This window comes from Garra rufa, chromosome 15, assembly GCF_049309525.1.
Source record: "Garra rufa chromosome 15, GarRuf1.0, whole genome shotgun sequence".
In the NCBI taxonomy this organism is placed as follows: domain Eukaryota; kingdom Metazoa; phylum Chordata; class Actinopteri; order Cypriniformes; family Cyprinidae; genus Garra; species Garra rufa.
The window spans coordinates 23,178,822-23,200,305 of record NC_133375.1 but is presented as its reverse complement, the minus strand read 5'-3'; the positions used below and the strand labels follow the sequence as shown (position 1 = coordinate 23,200,305).

At 37.2% G+C, this 21,484-nt stretch overlaps 2 protein-coding genes across 2 annotated transcripts in view; one reads left to right on the top strand and one right to left on the bottom strand.

The window, feature by feature from the left end:
* rimkla (ribosomal modification protein rimK-like family member A) overlaps positions 1-7,262 on the top strand; it is a 71,442-nt gene extending 64,180 nt beyond the window's left edge. The window contains exons 3-5 of the mRNA XM_073819295.1: positions 644-730; positions 3,032-3,235; positions 4,061-7,262. Of these exons, the coding sequence (XP_073675396.1) occupies positions 644-730; positions 3,032-3,235; positions 4,061-4,590 (821 nt within the window). The 3' untranslated portion in view covers positions 4,591-7,262. The remainder of the gene's footprint in view (positions 1-643; positions 731-3,031; positions 3,236-4,060) is intronic.
* A 1,853-nt stretch (positions 7,263-9,115) lies between these two features.
* zmynd12 (zinc finger, MYND-type containing 12) lies at positions 9,116-20,419 on the bottom strand. The gene is made up of 8 exons (XM_073819696.1): positions 20,188-20,419; positions 18,499-18,640; positions 18,240-18,411; positions 16,233-16,402; positions 15,872-15,994; positions 15,707-15,788; positions 10,326-10,471; positions 9,116-9,778 (listed from the first exon to the last, which is right to left on the bottom strand). The coding sequence occupies exons 1-8, from the start codon at positions 20,298-20,300 to the stop codon at positions 9,665-9,667; spliced, it is 1,062 nt and encodes a 353-aa protein (XP_073675797.1). The 5' UTR covers positions 20,301-20,419; the 3' UTR covers positions 9,116-9,664.
* Positions 20,420-21,484: the final 1,065 nt, after the last annotated feature.

Below are 21,484 nucleotides of genomic sequence, written 5' to 3'. Positions count from 1 at the left end.
TGAGCTTAAATTATATTTCCACCCACACTCTCTTTTTCTTTCTCTTCTCCGTATATTCTCTTTTCCATATGCTTTTTTCTGCTTGTTTTATCTTAGACATGTTCAATTGAACCAAAGGTTGCTTTCAATAGAAAAAAACATTAAGTCAATTACCAAACACTGGTGGTTAGTTTCAGATGTTATCTAGGGATGTAGAATATAAATACAAGGTAAAAACATTTATTTATTTTTTAAAGTCAAGCATGCTATTGGGCTCCGGTTATTAACTGTCAAAAATAGATGAGGGGAATTTTCTTTTTTTACAAAGTGACAGTTATTTATAGTGTAGCTTTTGAGTCAATCATGTGGTCGTCATGTTTTATCTGAGGCGCATATTCTCTTAAAACATCTTTGAGCCATTAACCTTGAAAAACTGGCCACGTAGTTGGACAGAGTGCCGTCCAGGAAATGGGAAACGTCGTGCGTGGCAAAAAAAATCTGTCGGTCTTGCAGTCCTTCTCATGTGGATATTGAATGTCTCAGTGTTGCTTGTTTCATTAGAGCTGTTTGCATCTCTCTCAGGAATCTCGCACTTAAATTAAATCTCACTTTTAATTACATTCATTACATATTCACTAACCAGCATCTCTGTGTGTGTCTACAGGAGGACACGACAACTTCCGCAAGATGATCGATGAAGCCGAGCCACTGGGTTACCCCGTGGTGGTGAAGAACGCTCGTGGACATCGAGGTAAATGACAGATTCTAGAACAGCCGCTGTGCATAATTGGTCCTTTGGAGCTCTGAAAGAAACAGGACACATTAGACTAAAGATCTGGGTGCTGACAAACCTTCAGGAGCACAAACGCCTCAAAGTTATACAGCATGCTGGATCTCTCCAAATAAGCTTAGAAACATCATCTCTTCTACCTTAAAAACAAAGGTTGTCTTTATTTCTCTCTCCAAGTGCACATAAGGCGTCTTTGTCCTGCACTGTTTTTTCAAGCACATTTGAAGAGTATGTGTGTGTGCTGAAAGCATAATTTTCTCTTCAACTGCTTTTGTTTTAATGGTAGTTGCTGATCTTACAGAATTACGCTCTCACGGTCAGAATAGAACTCGCTTTGATGCCAAGACCAGCAGCCACACCTGACGAATATTATTAAACTATGTCATTACCTTATGATGTATTTTGTTTATATTTTTGCGGCAAAAAATTCTCCCAGATCACCCCAACCAATCTATGCACGTGTTCTCAGAATGCAGCACTCGTCTACAGGTTCATGTATGCGTCAAATTGTTTCGTGGAGTTATTGTGAAATGGAGTATTGCGTCTTATTGGAGGTTTTGTCAGAAATTGAAAACTTGTGAAAATTGCAAAGTTAAATACAAATGGTATTTGTTCAATTACCATTTCATTAATTTATTCATTTTTACAGTTCCCCCTTTTTTTTTTTTTTTTTTTAAGAAGTAATTTAAAAATATTTTTACTATTTAAAGTAACTGTTCTATTTGAATATATGTTAAAATGTAATTTATTCCTGTGATTTAAAACTAAATTTTCAGCATTATTACTCCAGACTCTAGTGTCACATGAAATTCTAATATGCTGATTTGCTATTCAGGAAACATTTTTTTTTTTTGTTATTTAAAAAAAATTCAGGATTCGTTGATGAATTGAAAGCATTTATCTGAAATAAAAAGCTTTTGTAACATTTTACACTGTACTGTTTGGGAAATAAATTTATAGAAATGAATACTTTTATTTAGCAAGGATGCTTAAATTCATCAAAAGTGATGATAAAGACATTTATAATGTTACAGACGATTCCTATTTCAGATAAATGCTGTTCTTCGGAGCTTTTATTCATCAAAGAAACCTGAAAAATTCTATTCCGCTGTTTTCAACATGTTTTTTGAACCGCAAATCAGAAAATTAGAATTTCTGAAGGATCATGTGACTGGAGTAATGATGCTAAAAAAAATCAGCTTTAAAATCACAGGAATAAATTACATTTTAAAATGCATTCAAATAGAAAAGTTATTTAAACAGTGAATATATTTCAAAATTTTACTGTATTTGCTGTACTTGATCAAATAAATGCAGACTTTAAGAAAAAAAAAAAACATCTTACTAAACAAATCTTACTGTTCAAAAAAAAATTGACTGGTAGTGTCCTCAATTCTGAAAACACTGATAGTCTAGAAATCACTTTTTTCCAGCCTCTCTTATGTAGTGAGCATAAACTAGGAAAGTCATGGAAATGATTGGTTAAAGGTGTGGGAACACTGGTTATGTAAAGCAGGACTCGTGCGTACATACTTCAGTCAAACCTTTGTTAAAAAGGGTATCAGGTCCATGAATTACAGATGAAAATAAAACATTGCTCACAATGTTGACCTTTGTCAGGCTGTGACTTGTTTTAAAAGGTTTCCACTGACCCATGGGGATTTGGGTGGGGTGGCGGCAGCCTGATGATTGAACATCTGGAGAGTTCACAGCCCTGCCGTATCACCTTTGTACCCTTGAGCGAGACGCTTAACTCCTGTTGCTCTAGGGGGCCTCTCCCTGCAATTAGTGTCTTGTGCATCTCCTATGTGTTTGACAATTACGCAATTCTCTTCTCTTCCCCACCTTCCCTTTCTGCTTTTGTTAATTGAAAACAAGTAAAGCATTCTGCATGTGTCCAAATACATGCTGGGTGTGTACAGTGTAAAATGATTTGTTATTGCGTGAAAGGGATGAGTTTGACACCAATTCACGTTCTTGTCATCACACTTCATGCATTTAACCCTGGTAACCTTGTTACAAGTTGCTCCTGTTCTGTTTGGTTGTTAGGCAGAGAAATCAATCATTCATTGTGCCTTTGGCAATGACACTTCAAAACGTAAATATTGCTCAACTTCCTGAAGTAGCAGAAGACGCATTTTGCTTTAGCTAGTTCCTAAAATTAATTCTGAGAATTGTAGAGCAAGTCAATGTACTTTAGTTTTCCTGGTAAAACCTCACAAGTGAGCACTTGATCATTGTGTCACATTTTGATCTGTACAGGTAAAGCGGTGTTCTTGGCCCGGGATAAGCATCACCTGTCGGACCTGTGTCATCTGATTCGCCATGACGCCCCATACCTGTTTCAGGAGTATGTGAAGGAGAGCCATGGACGGGATGTGCGAGTGGTTCTGGTCGGGGGGAGAGTGATCGGATCTATGCTGCGTTGCTCTACCGACGGACGCATGCAAAGTAACTGCTCACTGGGTACGCAATCTAACTCCATTATTTTCTTACTATTTATAGTGTATGTGTTTTTTTTTTTTTTTTTTTTTTTTTTTTTTTTTTTTTACATTTTGAAGTTGGCTTTTTTAATATAATTTAGTTTTTATAAATTCATATGCATTCCTATATGGCTTTATTTCTTATTTTTTTTAGTTTTTAAACAAATATTCGACTTGTAAAATGTCATTATATAATATGTAGAATCTTTTTTTTATAGATTCCTTAGGATAGGATTTCTAGGACATAATTTATTATTACTAATAAATGCTATTGATGCTGGGAAGTGAGAAATTAATTATTATTATTACCACCATCAATGCAAATGGTAAGTTTATTTATACACACTTATAGCGTATGTTTTTATTTTTTTAGGTTTAGGAAGTTTTTTTAGACTTTTTATATATTTTAATTTCGATTACAGTTAAAATATGTGGCTTGAGGTGATGTAAAATATTATGTATATTTTTAATTAATTATTTTTTTTAGATTATTATTATACTATTGATGTTAGGAAGGGGAAATGTTGTTACTACTACTACTACCAATGCAAATTGTCTTAAATATTTTAGTACCATTTATATACTATTATGGTGGTGGTGTTTTTTTTCTCCACATTTTAAAATGGCCTTTTTAAAAAATATATTTAATATTTAATGTAATTTTTATTGTATAAAAAAAATAGTTCAGTCTTAGTAATTGAAATTCAGCTTTTCATGTAATATTTTAGCTTTATTGCAGTTACCAATTTTTAGTTTAAGATGAAAACAACACTTAGCCTCCCTTCTCATAATTTCATCTCTTTTCTAGGTGGTGTGGGAATGATGTGCCCCCTCAGTGAGCAGGGCAAGCAGCTGGCCGTGCAGGTGTGCAACATTTTAGGAATGGACGTCTGTGGAATTGACCTGCTGCAGCTAAATGACGGTTCCTTCGTGGTGTGCGAAGCCAACGCCAACGTGGGCTTCATCGCGTTCGACCAGGCCTGCGGGATGGACGTGGCAGGCATCGTGGCCGACTACGCCCTCTCCCTCCTGCCGAGCCGCCTCAGCAGGAAGATGTCGCTGCTCTCTGTGGTCTCCAGCACCAGCGAAACCAGCAGCGAGCCCGAGGTCTGTATCCCGACCGAGGTGATCACAGAGGTGTGTATTCCCAATGAGATCTGCCCACCCGGCGCTACTACCTGTGCCATCCCCGACGGCGTCTCCACCATGAGCACAAGCTCTACCTCCAGCGAGAGCGAGGCCGATCTAACCGAAACGGGCCCTGCTCCCGTCAATGCAGATCCCGCCTACAATATCAACTCGCTTCTCGCAAGTGAGATAAAACTGTTGACTGAGTGAGCTGGAATTACAGCCACAAGCACACTTACATACACACATGCAGATACACAAACATACTGAAGTGGACATTATACATACAGATGCACATGTGTAATCATACTAACCCTCCCTGTAAACCCCCGTCTGAGGCTGCTCCCCTGATGTTTCTTCTCCATTGACAGACTATAGAGTTATACAAGTGTACAGCGCAGTTGGAAGTGCACTACATAGTGTACACTCCAGCCTGGCTGTAGTGCACCAGCTTAATATGCGTTTGCCACTGTAATTTGAGGGTGCATGCACTGTAGAGTGGTTTTACCGGGACGCGATTCCCAAATGTAACCTTTCAGCTCCCATCAACTGGATTCTGATGTACATACTGTGGGTTAGGGTACACATACTGACATACACTTAAGGACATATTAAAGTCTGTATTATAGAGAGAGAATGAATGCATTTTGTCTGTTACAAACCTTGTGGTAATGCCTGGCTGAAGGTATAATGCATTGCATGCGTGGGGAGAGAATGAGAAGCTGAACGGACCCAAATTTCAGCTGCCCACCAGGATACAAAGGCACATACCTCCCTGCCCTCAAAAAGCCCACACAGACAGACACGTAGAGGGACAGCAAGAACAAAAACTGGAAAGCTGTGAATATTCTCATCCATCCCGACTCTTTTAAAAGCATGAATGAGTATGAGTTATTTTAGTCTGTTGCAGTGGCTGCCTGTAGTAAATGAATTACTGCTGATCGGACAAGCGTAAAGGTTTCATTTGCTTTGCCTGTCAGTAAAATTGAATGACTGATGTGGGACCCGTTTTGAATTACCTTCCTTAATGTGTACGTGAGGATTCGGCCCATAGGAACTTAATTCTCACAGGCATCTTCTGTGAATGAGGCGGCCATTTTAGATATCCACCATTTTGAACTGGTTAAAGCACTCGGTTTATGGATCAATAGTATGGATGACTAGCATATACTTTGAAACTGAGCTTCTTTTTCCAACGTCTACTATTCAAATCTGCTAATGACCACATGCCAATCTGCATGTCTGCCACCCCGACGTCTATTAGAGGCTGAACAGTGAGTTGCATAGAAATAGAGCAAGTAGACTTTTAAATACTAATGTTTTTACCACAAGGGCTGAACGTTTTGCCAACACTAAGCGCTGACGATGAATAAGCTATTTGTCTTCAACGATTTGTTTGTACCAAAATACTGCAACAATAAAACTGAAGTGTCAACTCAGATGGGTGCTACAACTGATCTTAATTCAGCCCGGTGGTCTAAAAGCCGATTACCTGAAAGAAAACCAGGAACTGTATTGATTTGAGCTAAATTTACATTTGTTTGTATCTGTACACCACGTTTTTCTCACAAGTCTAGTTTTTCAGTTTAAACTTAAGCAACTCAATAAACATCCCTGTTCTTTTTTATATATATCTCAAATCGAAAATTCTTAATTTCAGCACATAATGAAATTCACATTGAGTCTTAACTCTTAACTGATTGCCTAAGCAGCCCTAAAGTGGACCAAGCTCACAATCCAAACCAGCTCAGAATGGTTTACAATTTTAGACGTCATAGAGTTTAGATCAATTACATGTGAGTTCGGATTTAAATGAAATAGTTTACATTAAGATGCAATATAGATTTGAAATTTCGAGTCGACTCAGGGAAGCAGCCTTGATCAAATTCCTCTCCTCGGAAACACATTCATGCTAGACAGTCCTGCCTATGTGTACCAATAAACAAAAGGACAAAGCGTTATAAAATATTAAGGAATAGATGCCGTGAGACCTGATGGTTACATGCACTCTTTTCTTGTTTGTTTTATAATATTGTTAGTGTTCTGTTGTCTTTTGTTTTCCTAATTTATGATTTTTCTTTTCTGAGAAAAAGGAAAAACTTGTTTCTATGCGATAATCTTGCTTGGGAAAGATTGAAGAGTTTTAGTGTGAGTTTAACTGAAGAGCCGTTGACCACCTGAGACGCGCACACACTCTTCTCACCACCCCCTCTCAAGCGTTGTGATTTGTCTTGTGTGTGTGTGTGATGTGTTCGATCATTCCATGCAACCAGAGACTTGCACCATCCACCTCTTCCCACGCAAGAACAAGTGTCCCTGTAAACTCTGACACTTTTCGGTGTTTGCGATAACGCACCATATGGTTGTCGAACTCTAACAAGCTCTGCCTCCACTTTGTAGGACACAACAGGATGTTTCTTCTCCCCTTATGTTAAGTATCAAACCTGTGTGACTCCAAATCTTAATACTTGATAAAATGCAAATTCAGAATGGAGAGGTCAAACTTCCATGACAGCTAAAATAAATTTGTCTATATGAAGTAGTGCTCAATCTGATTGATAAGGTACCACTATACCCCTCTGACTTGTTCGAGTTGGCAATTAACGTAGCGTCAAATAACTAAAAATGAAAAAGAAAAAAAAAAACAACAGTTGCTGCTAATGAACACTTAGCTCTGGTATGGAAAAGGGAAATGTTTTGAGACCCCACGTGTTCATTTCATTGCCTCCTCTTTTTTTAGTGGGAACCTAAATGCCAAAAACCAAGCAATGTTGTATCATTTAAAACAAGAAATTACTAGTGATAGAACGCTAACATTGATGTTATGTGTTATTACGTAATAATACCAATAAAGACATTTTAAAAATGTCCAGAACGTGAAACTGTGTCAGCTTGGTCTATTCATCTCACATCACAGTTGACAGGCCTTTTTTCACTGATCTACCACAAGATTTTTGCTAAAGGTGTGGTCATATATACTAGGGGTGGCGAACGTCGGTCCTGGTGAGCCGCAGCCCTGCAAAGTTTAGCTTTCAACCCTAATCAAACACACCTGAACAAGCTAATCAAGGTCTGAAGGTTTACTAGAAAGCTACAGCCAGGTGAGTTTTAATTAAGGGTTGGAGCTAAACTCCAGGACTGGAGTTCGCCACCCCTGATATATACTGTTGTTTGGTGATTTTCAAGGCCAAAATCCAGTTTGGGAATTTTGTGTGAGGGTGAAAGTTTAACTTGTGCAGATTTCGCAACGGATTTCACTGTGTTGACCAATAGAAAACTGCCTGGTATTAAAGTAACTTGAGTGTAAGCTGTGCTTCATTTATCACTATTGAACTAAACAATGGATCTTTTTTTTTTGCCTGCAAAATTTTGCAAATGTGACTGCGCCGTAATTATACATCAATATCTTAAAGGGAACCTTGGATGTTAAAGGAACAAAAACTACACATAATTTACTCACCACTTAGCCATCCAAGATGTTCATGTCTTTCTTTCTTCAGAGAAATTATGTTTCTTGACGAAAACATTTCAGGAATTATCTCCATAATAGTGGACTTCAATGGTGCCCCAAGTTTGAACTTCCAAAATGCAGCTTCAAAAGGCTCTAAACAATCCCAGCCGAGAAAGAAGGGTCTTATCTAGCGAAACGATTGGTCATTTTCGAAACAAATTGACAATTTATATACTTTTAAATGATCGTCTTGTCTCGTCTCTGCGTTGTGTAACCCAGGTCAATACAGTTAGGGTGTGTCGAAAAACTGCCACCTTTTTTTTTTTGTAAAGGGCATTTGATCATCTTTGCATGTTCACTTTGTAAACACTGGGTCAGATTTTGAAGTTGGGTAAGAAAATGAGATGGGAGTTTTTTGACATACCCTGTCTTAAACTGGAAAAAACAGAGTTCACCTAGACATAGACAAGTGTTTGAGGTTAGAAAGTACAGAAATAGTGAATTTGTTTAGAAAATGACAGATAGTTTCGCTAGATAAGACACTTCTTCCTCGCTGGGATCGTTTAGAGCCCTTTGAAGCTGCATTTAAACTGCCTTTTGGAAGCTCAAACTCGGGGGCACCGTTAAAGTCCATTAAATAGAAATGTATTTCTCAAGAAACATAATTTCTTATCGACTGAAGAAAGAAAGACATTAAATGACAAGAGGGTGAGTAAATTATCTGTAAATTTTTGTTCTAAAAGTGAATTCGGGGGCACCTTTGAGACTTCTATGGTTTAATATAACGTAAATGATGTCTCTTACTAAAATATGTAGTAGAAAACCTATGAAAGATTTGTTATTAAAAAAATCCACATCGGTTTATACATATTTTGTACTTTGGGGGACGTCATTATTTCGATGATGTGAAATGGTTGCATTCTGTGAGCTACTGGCCTACCTTTTGCTATTTTTACTGCAACACAACTGCCACATTGTGTAGCTTTTGGTTGTAATTTTCAGTCGAAGGGCAACAAGAGAAGTAATGTAAGGTCACTGCTTTCCTAGTGATAAGAAGAGGAGAAAAGAATGGAAAGATGTATGTGGATGAATAAAACTTCCTAAAGAGCCGCGTCTTTGTTCTCTCCACATTAGCCCTGATGCCTTTGAGGCTTTCAGTAGATCATAGCTACTAAAAAAGCTTACAAATGATAGGTGCCATCCTGGCAGGATGTAAACATGCAGACGCTTGTCATGACGCTACAGCCACTGAAGTTTCTCAGCGTGGGTTTCACTTGATATCTGGGTGCGTTCAAGCAGCTGTAGTGACAACAATATAGGTGTGTTCGCTTGAAGCGGCACTGCACAGTCTGATTGGTGTTTGAGTCGAACACACCTACTGTGTTCTTTTGTAGTTAGATGTAAAAGTGAACATAAGAGTCTTAATTTTCTCCTGACATGAGAGCCACTGAGGACCCAGTGGATTAGTTTTGTTTTTGATGGTACCAACTACACAAAAAAAAAAACAAAAAAAAAACAGAAGAGAGATGCGGGGTGAGCAGTAGCTTATTATCATTTAAAGAGGCATGCATGGAAATGGGTTGCTCTTACTAAGAGCTGTTTTTGACAAGGTAAAAATTGTGTTATTTTAAATGACCATTGAGGAAAGTATGTTGCAGACATTTCAGACCCTAAAGAATCATACCAACTTGTGGAAAATGGGTATCCGATGTTCCCATCAATTGAATGAATGAATGAATATGAACACTGCACAGTGTAAAGACACTGTTTGATTGTTGTGCTGTATATTGTGGTCCATTTTGTTTTTTGCAGTGTGTAGTTTAGTGGTCAGTCTCATTCCAAGTGTTTTTCAGCATGTTGTAGTAGATTATGGATTGATTCTCCGAGTTTGTTTTGCTCACTTAACCCTTGGATCAACATCTCAGCCTTCTTCCCATACTCCAATGCCTATATATACAAACACAAAAACATAAAAGGAATATATACCAAAAACAAAAAAGGAAATCTAGTTTCCAAACAATATCACCTATTTATTATGCTGTTTAATTTAGGGAGTACAGTGTAGTTTGATGAATAATGGGATGTTAACAGCAGCTGAGGAGCTGTGAAGAGATAAATCAGGGAGTTCTGTTGTAGTTTGATATGAGAGCTGGGAGGTTGAACAAGTTTGCGATAAGAACTGGGGATTTAAGCTGTGGTCTGAGATGTAGTAGGAATCCTAAAGGAGAATCCCATTACAACCAGAATAGCAGTGGAGCAGTCTGACTGTCAATTTCCATCATGGCTTTAGCCTTTAGTGTTAATCTGCACTTATACATGTTCACAGCACAACATCCAAGTCGAAAGCACTTTCAGTTTAATTAGACATTTGGTTACGGTTTGGTTTTTGATTTGTTTACGCAGGGCGCTGGTGAGGAGGTGAGTATTAAATTCCGGAACTTATCATATGATGTTTCCAAATGGAATATTTCATTAGTCAATCTTTTTTGTTTACCTTAGAGTAGTTGTTGCATAGCAACCACAGCATAGCCAGGGAATGAGCCAACATGGCTGACTGGTCAGGGCGAGGTTTCACACACTGTTCCTCAAACTCTAAGATACATCTCAACATCTGATCGGCCTCCGCACACTGGGCCTCATCTAGACACAAAAGAGAGAAAGATCAATGTCAGCTATAATAGTCGCAGGTGAGTGCAGTTGTTTGATTCTGAGAAACCAGACCTATCTGTGAAAAAGGCTGCATGATGAATTCTGTTGAATAGTCTCTAGGAGATTTGTAGTGTTTTGAAACATATCCCTCTTATAGAGAGTTACTCCCATCTGACATTGTTTGCAGGCTGATAAATCAGGCAATATTTGACCACTTTGAGATTATCTGAATCGGCTGATAACCCTGCTAGCATGGTCCATTAGGAGAAGCATTAACAGTCCCTGGTGCCAGTTGAGAAATCTACCAGCATCATAGTCTGTGGATAATATGTGACCCTGGACCACAAAACTAGTCTTAAGTAGCAAAGATATATTTGTAGCAACAGCCAAAAATCATTATGATATTAAGTAAAGATCATGCTCCATGAAAATATTTTGTGAATTTTCTACCGTAAACTTTCTATACTGATTTTCTGAGTATTTTGATTATTTTGCACCCTCAGATTCCAGATTTTCAAATAGTTGTGTCAAACATTGTCCTATCCTAACAAACCGTACAGCAATGGAAAGCTTATTTATTCAGCTTCAGATGATGTATAAATTTTCATTTAAAAAAATGTACCCTTATGACTGGTTTTGTGGTCCAGGGTCACATATGTTTCCAAATAATTGTATTGCAATAAAATGTTTGATTAAAACTACTGTTCAGAAGCCTGGTCTGTGAGATTTTTAATAGAAATGAATACTTTCACTCTGCAAGGATGCATTTAACAGATAGAAAATGACAGTAAAGACATTTATAATGTAAAAAAACGTATCAGGATTTCCAGAAAAAAATAATTTGTTTCTTGAGTAGCAAATCAGCATATCAGAATGATTTCTGAAGAACCATGTTACACTGAAGGCTGGAAAAATGCCACCACAGAAATAAATTATTTTTAGAACATATTAAAATAGAAAATGCATTAGCTTATATCATTAGTTTTTGTTATTTTCTTAAAGTTCATGTATTACGAACAAACATAAATTTATAATGAACAATGATATTTTTATTGTATAAATATGCAGTACAGTGATTTAACATTAAATGTATTCATTTATAAACAAAACAAAAATTTTTTTTTTCCTTCAGTCGAAAAGAAATTCAATTTTTTGAGGAAAACATTCCAGGATTTTTTTTCCATATAGTGGACTTTAATAGGGATCAACGGGTCGAAGGTCCAAATTGAACTTCAAAGGGCTCTACATGATCCCAGCTGAGAAATAAGGGTCTTATCTAGTAAAATTATTGGTAATTTTCTAAAAAAAAAATTTAATTTATATACTTTATAACCACAAATGACCATCTTCCATTAGATCTGCATCCATGACTTCACGCATTACGTAGTCATGTAGGAAAAGTCATGGGTGACGTTGGCGGAAGTACCAACCCAGTGTTTACAAAGCAAATGTGCCAAGAATGTCAAACACCATTTACAAAAAAGGTAACGATTTTAAAGTTCGAAGAAGAGAAAATAGGATCGAGTTTTTTGCCTACCCTACCTTTTTGAACCGGAGTACAAAAATGAAGAACTAACCTCATGTGACCTTTAGTGCAAGGCAGCATTTGTGGTTAAAAAGTAAGGCCCCATTGACCACTGACATGATATGACTGTCTGTCTGCTCTACAGAGACAAAAAGGATAAAACTGTGGCTAGTCTGTGTCCCTGATTGATACCAGGTCATGCTTGTTGTTGTAGCTCTGTGCAGTCGCATCCACCAGGACATGCAGAGCAAGGCCGGCTGAGCTGTTTCCTGCTATAGAGAGTCATCTGGTCAGAACTTATAATATGATGTGGCTGGCCAGAGGGCGGAACCGGCGCCAGTCTACTGACCTCGGGTCAGTCAGTATGAGGCCAGAAAGCAGGAAGGATCAAGCGTACTGACCACTGACCAGCCAGCCACGTCACTAGAAGACTTAGCCAAAACACCACTGAGGTTAATAGGCTTAGAGAGAGAACTAGGGCAGGAACGCCGCATGTATCCACGGCTGTGTCATGTTTGATCTTAGTTATCAGTGGAACAAACTAGGTTTTGCTCTGGGACACAACCTCATGGCTCTAAAAATAACACTAACCTCATACAAACTATACGCAATACACAAACACAGTAATATACAGTCAGCTATAAAAACTTATAAAGAAATAAATCCACACCATGCAGATGTGGCATTTCATGACAATGCAACAATAAACAAAGTAAATGCATATGTCCAGATGTCAATTACATATTATTACATTAGATACAATACACATTAATTTATTCATATTAATTATGTGACAATAAAAATGCTTACTTTTAATTTAAAGAAGTTGTGTCTGCTCACCAAGCCTGCATTTATTTGATCCAAAGTACTAAATGTAAAATAATAAACAGCAAATTAGCATATTATAATGATTTCTGAAGCATCATGTTTCACTGAAGACTGGAGTAATGATGCTGAAAATGTAGCTTTGATCACAGGAATAAATTACATTTTAAAATATATTCAAATAGAAAACAGTTATTTTAAATAGTAAAAATATTTTTTGAAAATTTTACTGTTTAATTGTACTTTGGATCAAATAAATGCAGGCTTAGTGAGCAGAAGAGACTTCTTTTAAAAACATTGAAAATCTTACTGTTCACCTTTTGACTGGTAGTGTATACATACACAACCCATATTTGAAATTAGTGAGTTGTCAGATTTCCGAAAAGGACAAATCATGGGAGCTTGTTTAACAGGAGCGTCTATAACTTTAACGGCCCAGTTGTTTGGTGTTTTAGGAACAACATTCTTTATGATTATGACTGCTTACACAAAGCATGACAAGACTTCATTAGAGAAGAAGAACAGTAAGCAGAAACAGAAAGTGAATGATAAAACACTAAGACTGTGTCCAAACAACATAGAACTACTTCTGCAACTGACAGCAAACCTCAAGACATTGTTTCCACAAACACCGACCACAGAGAACTTCACAAAGCCAGCATTCATGAAAAAGCTGCAACTGCTAAAACTTTAATCACGAACACTAATGCTAAAATGCGAAAAATATGCTCTTATGATCAACCTGGATAACTGGAGCACCCGGATGTATTTCCACATCTGCAAAACAACCTAGCCAGCTTAATCACGTGACCTGAATATTATTAAAACACTGTGACAGTATTGGAGAGAAGAGTGAGAAGCTGATTCCTTACAAGACTCCATTTATTAAATTGTATTGCAATTTCACTAAACTTAAAATAATCCTTCTTTTCTATTTGAATATATTCAAAATCAAATATTTTTTTTTTTACTGTATACAGTTTACTGTTTGGTGCTAAAAAAATACATTTCTTATATTTTTCTTTCTTATATACTCTTATAGAGTTCTTTGATGAATAGAACATTTCAAAAACAGCATTTATATGATATAAATCTTTTGTAATATGTGACCCTGGACCACAAAACCTTAGCCGCTTTTCCACTATCGGGCCGAACCGTTCTCAATGCTTAGCCGTTCTGTTCCGTGCCGATCCGGGCCAGTCAGCACAGATACGGTTTGATTTTCCACTGTGGTGCAGATAACGGAACTCTTTGGAATGTAAATACAAATGCGTCAAATCGTTGCCTTGGGAACGCAAGAGTAGACAGCCCCGCTTCTACTGTTATTGTCCTTTTGGACGCGATATGTATGTTTGAGTTTTTTATTTTTTCCCGGCACTGTTTTGAACTTTTCTTAATGCCCTTCTCTGCAAGACACTGCGCTATAATTTTAAAAACTTTTCGTTTCTCTTTGCACCAAAGTGTCTCAGCCATTTATATTTATATTTACCGTATCTGCTTACTGCGCATCCGCTTAGCCATAGAGAAACTGGTAGCCAGGCAACAGTGTGGCGACGTCATGCACACGCATTTTACCAGCCCGGTTCAGCACGGTTGTCTAACCGTGCCGAGAACGGTTTGTAATCGTTCCGTGCCGTACCAGGCTCAGGTGGAAACACAACTGGAACTGTACCCGACCGTTCTAAGAACGGTTCGGCCCGATAGTGGAAAAGCGGCTCTTAGGCCCTGTTTCCACTAGTGCATTTTCATTTTAAAATGAAAATGTTCCTCATCTACACTGGTGTTTTCACTGCATTTCAGAAACGATATCCGTCTACACTACACAACCGAAAATGCATGTCACATGACCATTCCGGCTGCATAATTTTCAGAAGTTTCCATTTTGGTCAGTTTACAAAGAAACACGTTTTATGACCGAAAGCACACTAGTGTAAATGTAGCCTGAAACGCAACCCCAGAGTTTTCAAAGTCTCAGTTTTTTAGGGTCGAAAATGCCAGAGTAGCGTAAACGACAGGCGTAACTATAGCAAAAGTTATGTGTTTTAAAACAAAAGGTCATTAGTATAAACATAGGCTTAATCTAAAAACAGCTTATATTGAAGCCAATCTGTCAAAAGACTGGCACCACCTCCAAAAGATGATCAACGCCTGCTTCTACGTCAATGCCTGTTTAGCTCCGCCCACCAATTCACACATGTAGTGTAATAACGAGAGAGACAAACGCAGGTCTACGAAGAAACCAAACAATAAAAGACTGTGCAGTGCCAAGTTGTCTTTGCATTGCTTTCCTTCTGATCCTAAAATTACGAAAGAGTGGATTAACTTTATTTTTAATGAAGTTCCAGAAAATGTTCGTAAGAACTTGGTCCTTTGTTCATTTCATTTTGTTCACAAACAAGGCACAATTTGACATGGGTCATTTAGAAAGATCGAAACTAAAAGACGATACTGTGCCGACTATATTGGCACTGTTTTTAGTACATGGTCACTAATGCTTTGTCTGTTATTACAGATCATTTAATATGTACTTTGTATTTATGCGTTTTTAACCTAAATCACAGCAGCGTCTATGAAGGATGTAGGCTGTCAAACATACACAACTGTTAGCCAATCATAGCAGTGGGCGTTGACTTCCGAGTCTACAAGTCCTATTCAAACAGAGTGTTCTGATGAGGGGGGTCAAAACAGGACAGAAAATAGTCTGTTACTTTTTATTTAAAAATCTTGATAACATTATAATTTGACTAACCTCAGAGAACAAAATAAAACAGTTCATGACCCCTTTAATATTTCAATAAATAGGCTGAATAATAGATTGTATGTATATTGTTTCCGGATGTGTCTTTGAGTATGTTTACTGTCTTTGTGCCACTTACCAAAACACTCCTTTGGTTGAGTGCCGCTCTGACTGATACCATCCGTCAGCTTACACAAGTGAGTGTGCCATGAATTTGCCACCTGTACGCACACGCACACAATGTGATGAGAGACATTTCACAGAGACAGATGTTTCAATGTGTGCTGTTGGTGGGTGTGCCTACCTCTGTGTAAAGCGAATGGGCAACGTCAGGCTTGTTTTGCTTCAGAAACACATCAGCCATTAGGAAATATCCTCCAGACGTCACAGTACTAGCCAAACCAAACATTTCACTGGCATAGTACACCTATAAAAAATTAATGTACAGTTAAATCGCACATAAATAGATGATTAAAAAACGGACATGAAATAGTTAACATTATTAATGCCAGTACACCACAACTGACCAATCAGAATGATTTCAAAGAGCCTATATATATATATATGTGTATAACATTACCTCACTAACATGCATCAGCAATAAGTCATAACAGTTAATTATGTACATGCAATCCAATGAGTGTTCCACACATATTAGGACTTACGTCATTGGCAAAGTGAGTAAGAGCAGATGTGTATTTTCCCGTGGCAGTGTGCAGACGGCCCAGGGTTCTGTGTAGCTGATGAAGGACAGTGTTACTGCAGCCTGGTGTTTTCATTACTGTCCACTCGGCCTTAGACAGATACTCATGTGCCAGGGAGAAAGAACCTAAACCTAAACACACACAAACAACAGACATTATGAACAAAGGGGGCCTGATGCCTCTTGAGTTTAAGTGAACCTGGCAATTAGAAGGTCTGTCTACTCAATACAACCATCTTTGATGTTTCTGTTGGAATAGACATCCAATGTTTTAGATTCATGCCGGTTTCGCTCATCTGTCACACAGTTAAAAAGCAGCTACTGTGAATTCTCAGAATTACAAAGCATCCCATCTATCTATATAGACAGAAGCATAATTATTAGGGGTGTGTCTCAATCCGCTCCCTAGTTCAACAGTGCACTGCCCTTTCCTAGGGCGCTCTCATCATCAAAATTTCATGTTCACTCCCAAGAAATTTACTAAATCCACCATAAAATCCAGAGAGGTGAATCTGGGGGGGGTGAAAGCCTTTTGAATTCGAAGATCAGAGTAAATTTAACTTATTTTGTCTTCTGGGAAACAAGTAACTATCTTCTGTAGCCTCTGAAGGGCAGTACTAAATGAAAAAATATGATATTTAGGCAAAATAAGAAAAATGTACACATCTCCATTCTGTTCAAAAGTTTTCACCCCTGGATCTTAATGCATTGTTTTTCCTTCTGAACCATCAGTGAGAGTTGAACCTTCTGTAATAGTTGCTTATGTGTCCCTCAGTTGTCCTTGTGTGAAAAGATGGATCTTTGTTGGAAAGGGTTCAAATACACAAAAATGCTGAAAAACCAAAGAATTTGTGGGACCTGAAGGATTTTTCAGAAGAACAACTGATAGTTTAACTGTTCAGGACAAACAAAGGATTCATGAACAACTATCACTAAATAAAAAAACACAGCTGTGGATCATTCAGGTAACAACACAGTATTAATGATCAAGGGTATGCAAACTTTGGAACGGGGTCATTTTTATAAATTCAACTATTATTTTTTCCTGTGGACTATATGTAAACATCTTTTATGTGAAATATCTTATTTGGATAAGTACTAAATGAACAATAACATGCATTTTGTATGACCCCGCTTATTTTGGTAAAATAATTATCATTTTGCAGATTCTGAAAAAGTGATGTAAACATTTAACCTGAACTGTATGTAAGTGAGGATAACAAAATAAAGTAAAAATAAAGTAAACTGTGACATATTATACCCAAAAATTCTTCATACAGTGGACTACCAGTAAAATTGATAAAAATATGAGACCAAAAATTTGATTTGACACTTTGACCTGACAATGTTTTGCTACATATCTTTCTATCAACGTTATCTGACATTATCAAGATGAATTTGTTCTGACACAGTTTAACTCTTGAGCTCTTGTCATATTTTATCACTATTTTCTGAACTATACAGAATAAATTGTGATAATGTGAGAAATGTTAAAGATGTCTGAATAAATTTTGGTTCTGTAGATGCACTATAGGCGTTATGCAGTGAGGTTATTTAATACCAGATGCATTTTAATGCAGTTTCTTCTGACAAAAATGGAGATGGAACTCATGACGAAAGACGAAGAGCTTTAAATGCAAGAGTTTTTCATTCAGACAGTACACATCTGCATGACTAGTCTGCCACATCCTGAATTACATAACAAGTGTCTCTCCTCTCAGTTCATGTCCAAGCGCCGCCCTTGAGCCCACCAATAGACCGTCCCACAGGAAGTAAACAGGGCTCTCTGCCAGCCTCAGATTTTAGCAAACGTTTGTTTCCATTTGCTCCTGAAGTGGAAGTTATTGGCTCTCAGCCTCCAGAGAGGTTCAAACCGCGAAGTCTACCAGTGGCTTTCTATCTAATGGACCTTAGAGAAATTTAAAATTAGTACAGCACATGTGCAGATGTCTTTCTATGCATGTCTCACCTATATTAGCCTGTGCGAGCAGTAGATAAGCTGGTACCAGTTCAACAGCACAGGATCCGTACACCCGCATGGCGCAGCGCAGGAACAGGAGAGCTGCCGGTAACGCAACCTGGAAACTCTTCTTGGACACCCACCTCTGTGCTTCTAAATGAGCAATCTCTACTAGATGTTTCTAAAAGATGCAAAACACAGTCTAATTAGATATCTGCCCTGTTGGCATTCCATTTGCCCCGATTTATGTGCTGAAGTGCATACAAACCTGTTTCTTCAGTGTTTCTTTGTGGTGGTGGTCTCGGTCGGATTGCAGTGTGCCGAATGCTGCAGGTGTGTGGATAGATACCAGCAACGGACAGACTTTTTCATGAATACTGGTCCAGTCGGTCTGCTGGTGGTCAGAGTTGCTACAAACACACACACAAACAATTTTAGACAGACTTTTACTGTTTCTATATACAGCTAGATCTAAATACCAAACTCAAATATAAAACTTAACACATTTTTTTCAATTAAAATTTGTTTACTTTTTAAAACACTGTTTTCACAAACTTGGACGTTTCCAAAAGGGGGTTTTGACAGATATGGCTCATTTCTAAGTACACGTTGTACACACATGTTGGTATATGTAACCCTGGACCACAAAACCAGTCATAAGTAGCACGGGTATATTTGTAGCAATAGCCAACAATACATTGTATGGGTCAAAATTAAAAAAAAATCTTTTATGTAAAAAAATCATTAGGATATTAAGTAAAGATCATGTTCCATGAAGATATTTTGTACATTTCCTACCATAAATATATCAAAACTTACTTTTTAATTAGTAGTATACACTGCTAAGAACTTTAAAAAAAAGTGATTTTCTTGCACCCTTAGATTCCAGATTCTCTGCCAAATATGGTCATATCCTAACAAACCATAAATCAATGGAAAGCTTATTTATTCAGCTTATATCAATTTCTTTTTTTAAGTTGACCCTTATGACACATATGTGGTTTACAGGGACCTTGCATGGATGTGTGTGTGTATATATATATAATTTTATATATATACATTTTTTTGCACAAAATATTTTCTATCCCCCTACCTACCTATCCTCATACAAAACTTTTCGCATTTAAAAAACAAATTAAAAATAAAACACCATTTAGTATGTTTTAAGCCATTTGGTTTATGAGGACACAGGAAGTACCCTCATAAACCATGTTCACATTGTAATATCTGTCATTATGCACATTTGTGTCCTCATAAACCATATAAACCTGTACTCTCTCTCTCTCACTCAAAAACACACACACACACACACACACACACACACACACACACACACACACACAAGCGTGTTTCAGCTTGTTACACAATCTCCTTTTGTGAAACAGACACATAATAAAGCAAGCCACACAGGTTCGAAACAACCCGGCTGAGTAAATAAAGACAGCATTTTCATATTTCATTTATCTATCGCTTTAAGAGCTGCCCATCAAAGAACATTCTGTTTCTGTCCAAGTTATAAGATATAGATATTTGCATATTGCCACTGTCAGACCGTCGACGGTTGTGAGGATTGTGGCGTCTTTAAAAACAGCAAGTGAAAAACTCCACGCATGCACACAAAAACACATACATTTTCCAGCCATATTTCTTTCTCTTTTTTCCTGGTTGGTTTTAAGCACGCATGGCTGGCTATTCTCTTCCCTCTGCACATAATTTCTCCTCCAGCTGTTTGAACTCGTTCAACCTTTCCATCTCTGCAGTAACGCGGCCAAGAAGAATGTGAACACGACATGTGTGTCTATAGTGCCACCTGCTGTCTGCACGCGCAATTACACGATGGAACATTACGTACTAGTTTTTTTTTTTTTTGTGAAGGTCGGAACACAAGGCTCGGTTGGTTAATGTAAAAACAAAAACACATAACGTTAACTGAATAACCCGAAGGCTCCACACTCACCAGTAAAATGTGACCAGGCATTCTGTGCACTTAAGTTTAGCAGGTTTCTGGCAAAGTTCGCACAGCTTCTTCACTCCTTTAGGATTTGCTAGCGGGTTAATAGTGGAAGACATCCTAAATAAATTTACTCGCAGCTGTTTCCGCCTTCAAAATATGCTTAAATTAATACAAAAACGTTTGTTTTCCTTTCTGGCTTCAAACGGTTTCAACAGTTTTCCAGCTCACGCAATAATTCTTCCTTTCTGTCCTTTCTGAGTTAGTGTTTTTCAAAATGGTTCCCATGGAGACGACCTCGGGGCAGCTGACTAGGATTTGTCGTTCCCTGCGATTTTTGTTTTATAGATTATTGTTTTTAAAGGCACGATTTATAGTTTTGTATTCTACAATAGCGTTATTATTGTATTTGAATAGATATTTTACATACTTATATCGTTAAAACTCTTCATTTGCAAAAGTCTCGAAATACAGGTTAAACGGGATCAGCAAGTTTATAGCCACCTGGTGGTGAAGTTACAGTATCTATTTCTGTGATAATATAACTTCACTTAAAGATAAATGATAAATCTAACTGTATTAGCTGTAATTTTCCCTCTTGACCACTACATTTGAGTGAGTTTTCACAAGGGTTATTTTTCAGTTTTCAGTCAAACGTCCAATTCAAAAAGTAAAAATGTAAAGCAGTGATTTTGCTATGCTCATCATAGTTCCACTTATTAATCAAAAACACAGAAAAAGTAATATCATGAAATATTATTACAATTTAAAATGTTTTCTATTTTAATATACAAAAAAAGTAAGTTACTTTTGTGATTACTCCATCAGCCATTAGGCTACTCCAGTCTCCATGATCCTTCAGAAATCATTCTAATATGCTGATTTATTATCAATGTTGGAAACAGTTGTGCTGTTTAATTTTTTTTTTTAACCTGTGATGCTTTTTTTTTTAGGATTCTTTAATGAATAAAAAGTTAAAAAGAACAGCATTTATTCAATATATATTTTTTTACAATACATTTCTAACAAGATTTTACTACTTTTTTTTTTTATCAACTTATCAATTTAACACATCCTTCCTAAACAAAAGTATTAATATCTTACAAACAAGGAAAAAATAAAAAATACTGACCCCAAACTTCGATTGGTAGGGTATATTGTTAGAAAAGATTTCTATTTTAAATAAATGCTGTTATTTTTAACATTTTATTCATTAAAGAATCCTGGAAAAAAATATTACAGGCTCAGCAGCACAACTGATAATAAATCATCATTTGACACTGAAGACGGGAGTAATGAAGCT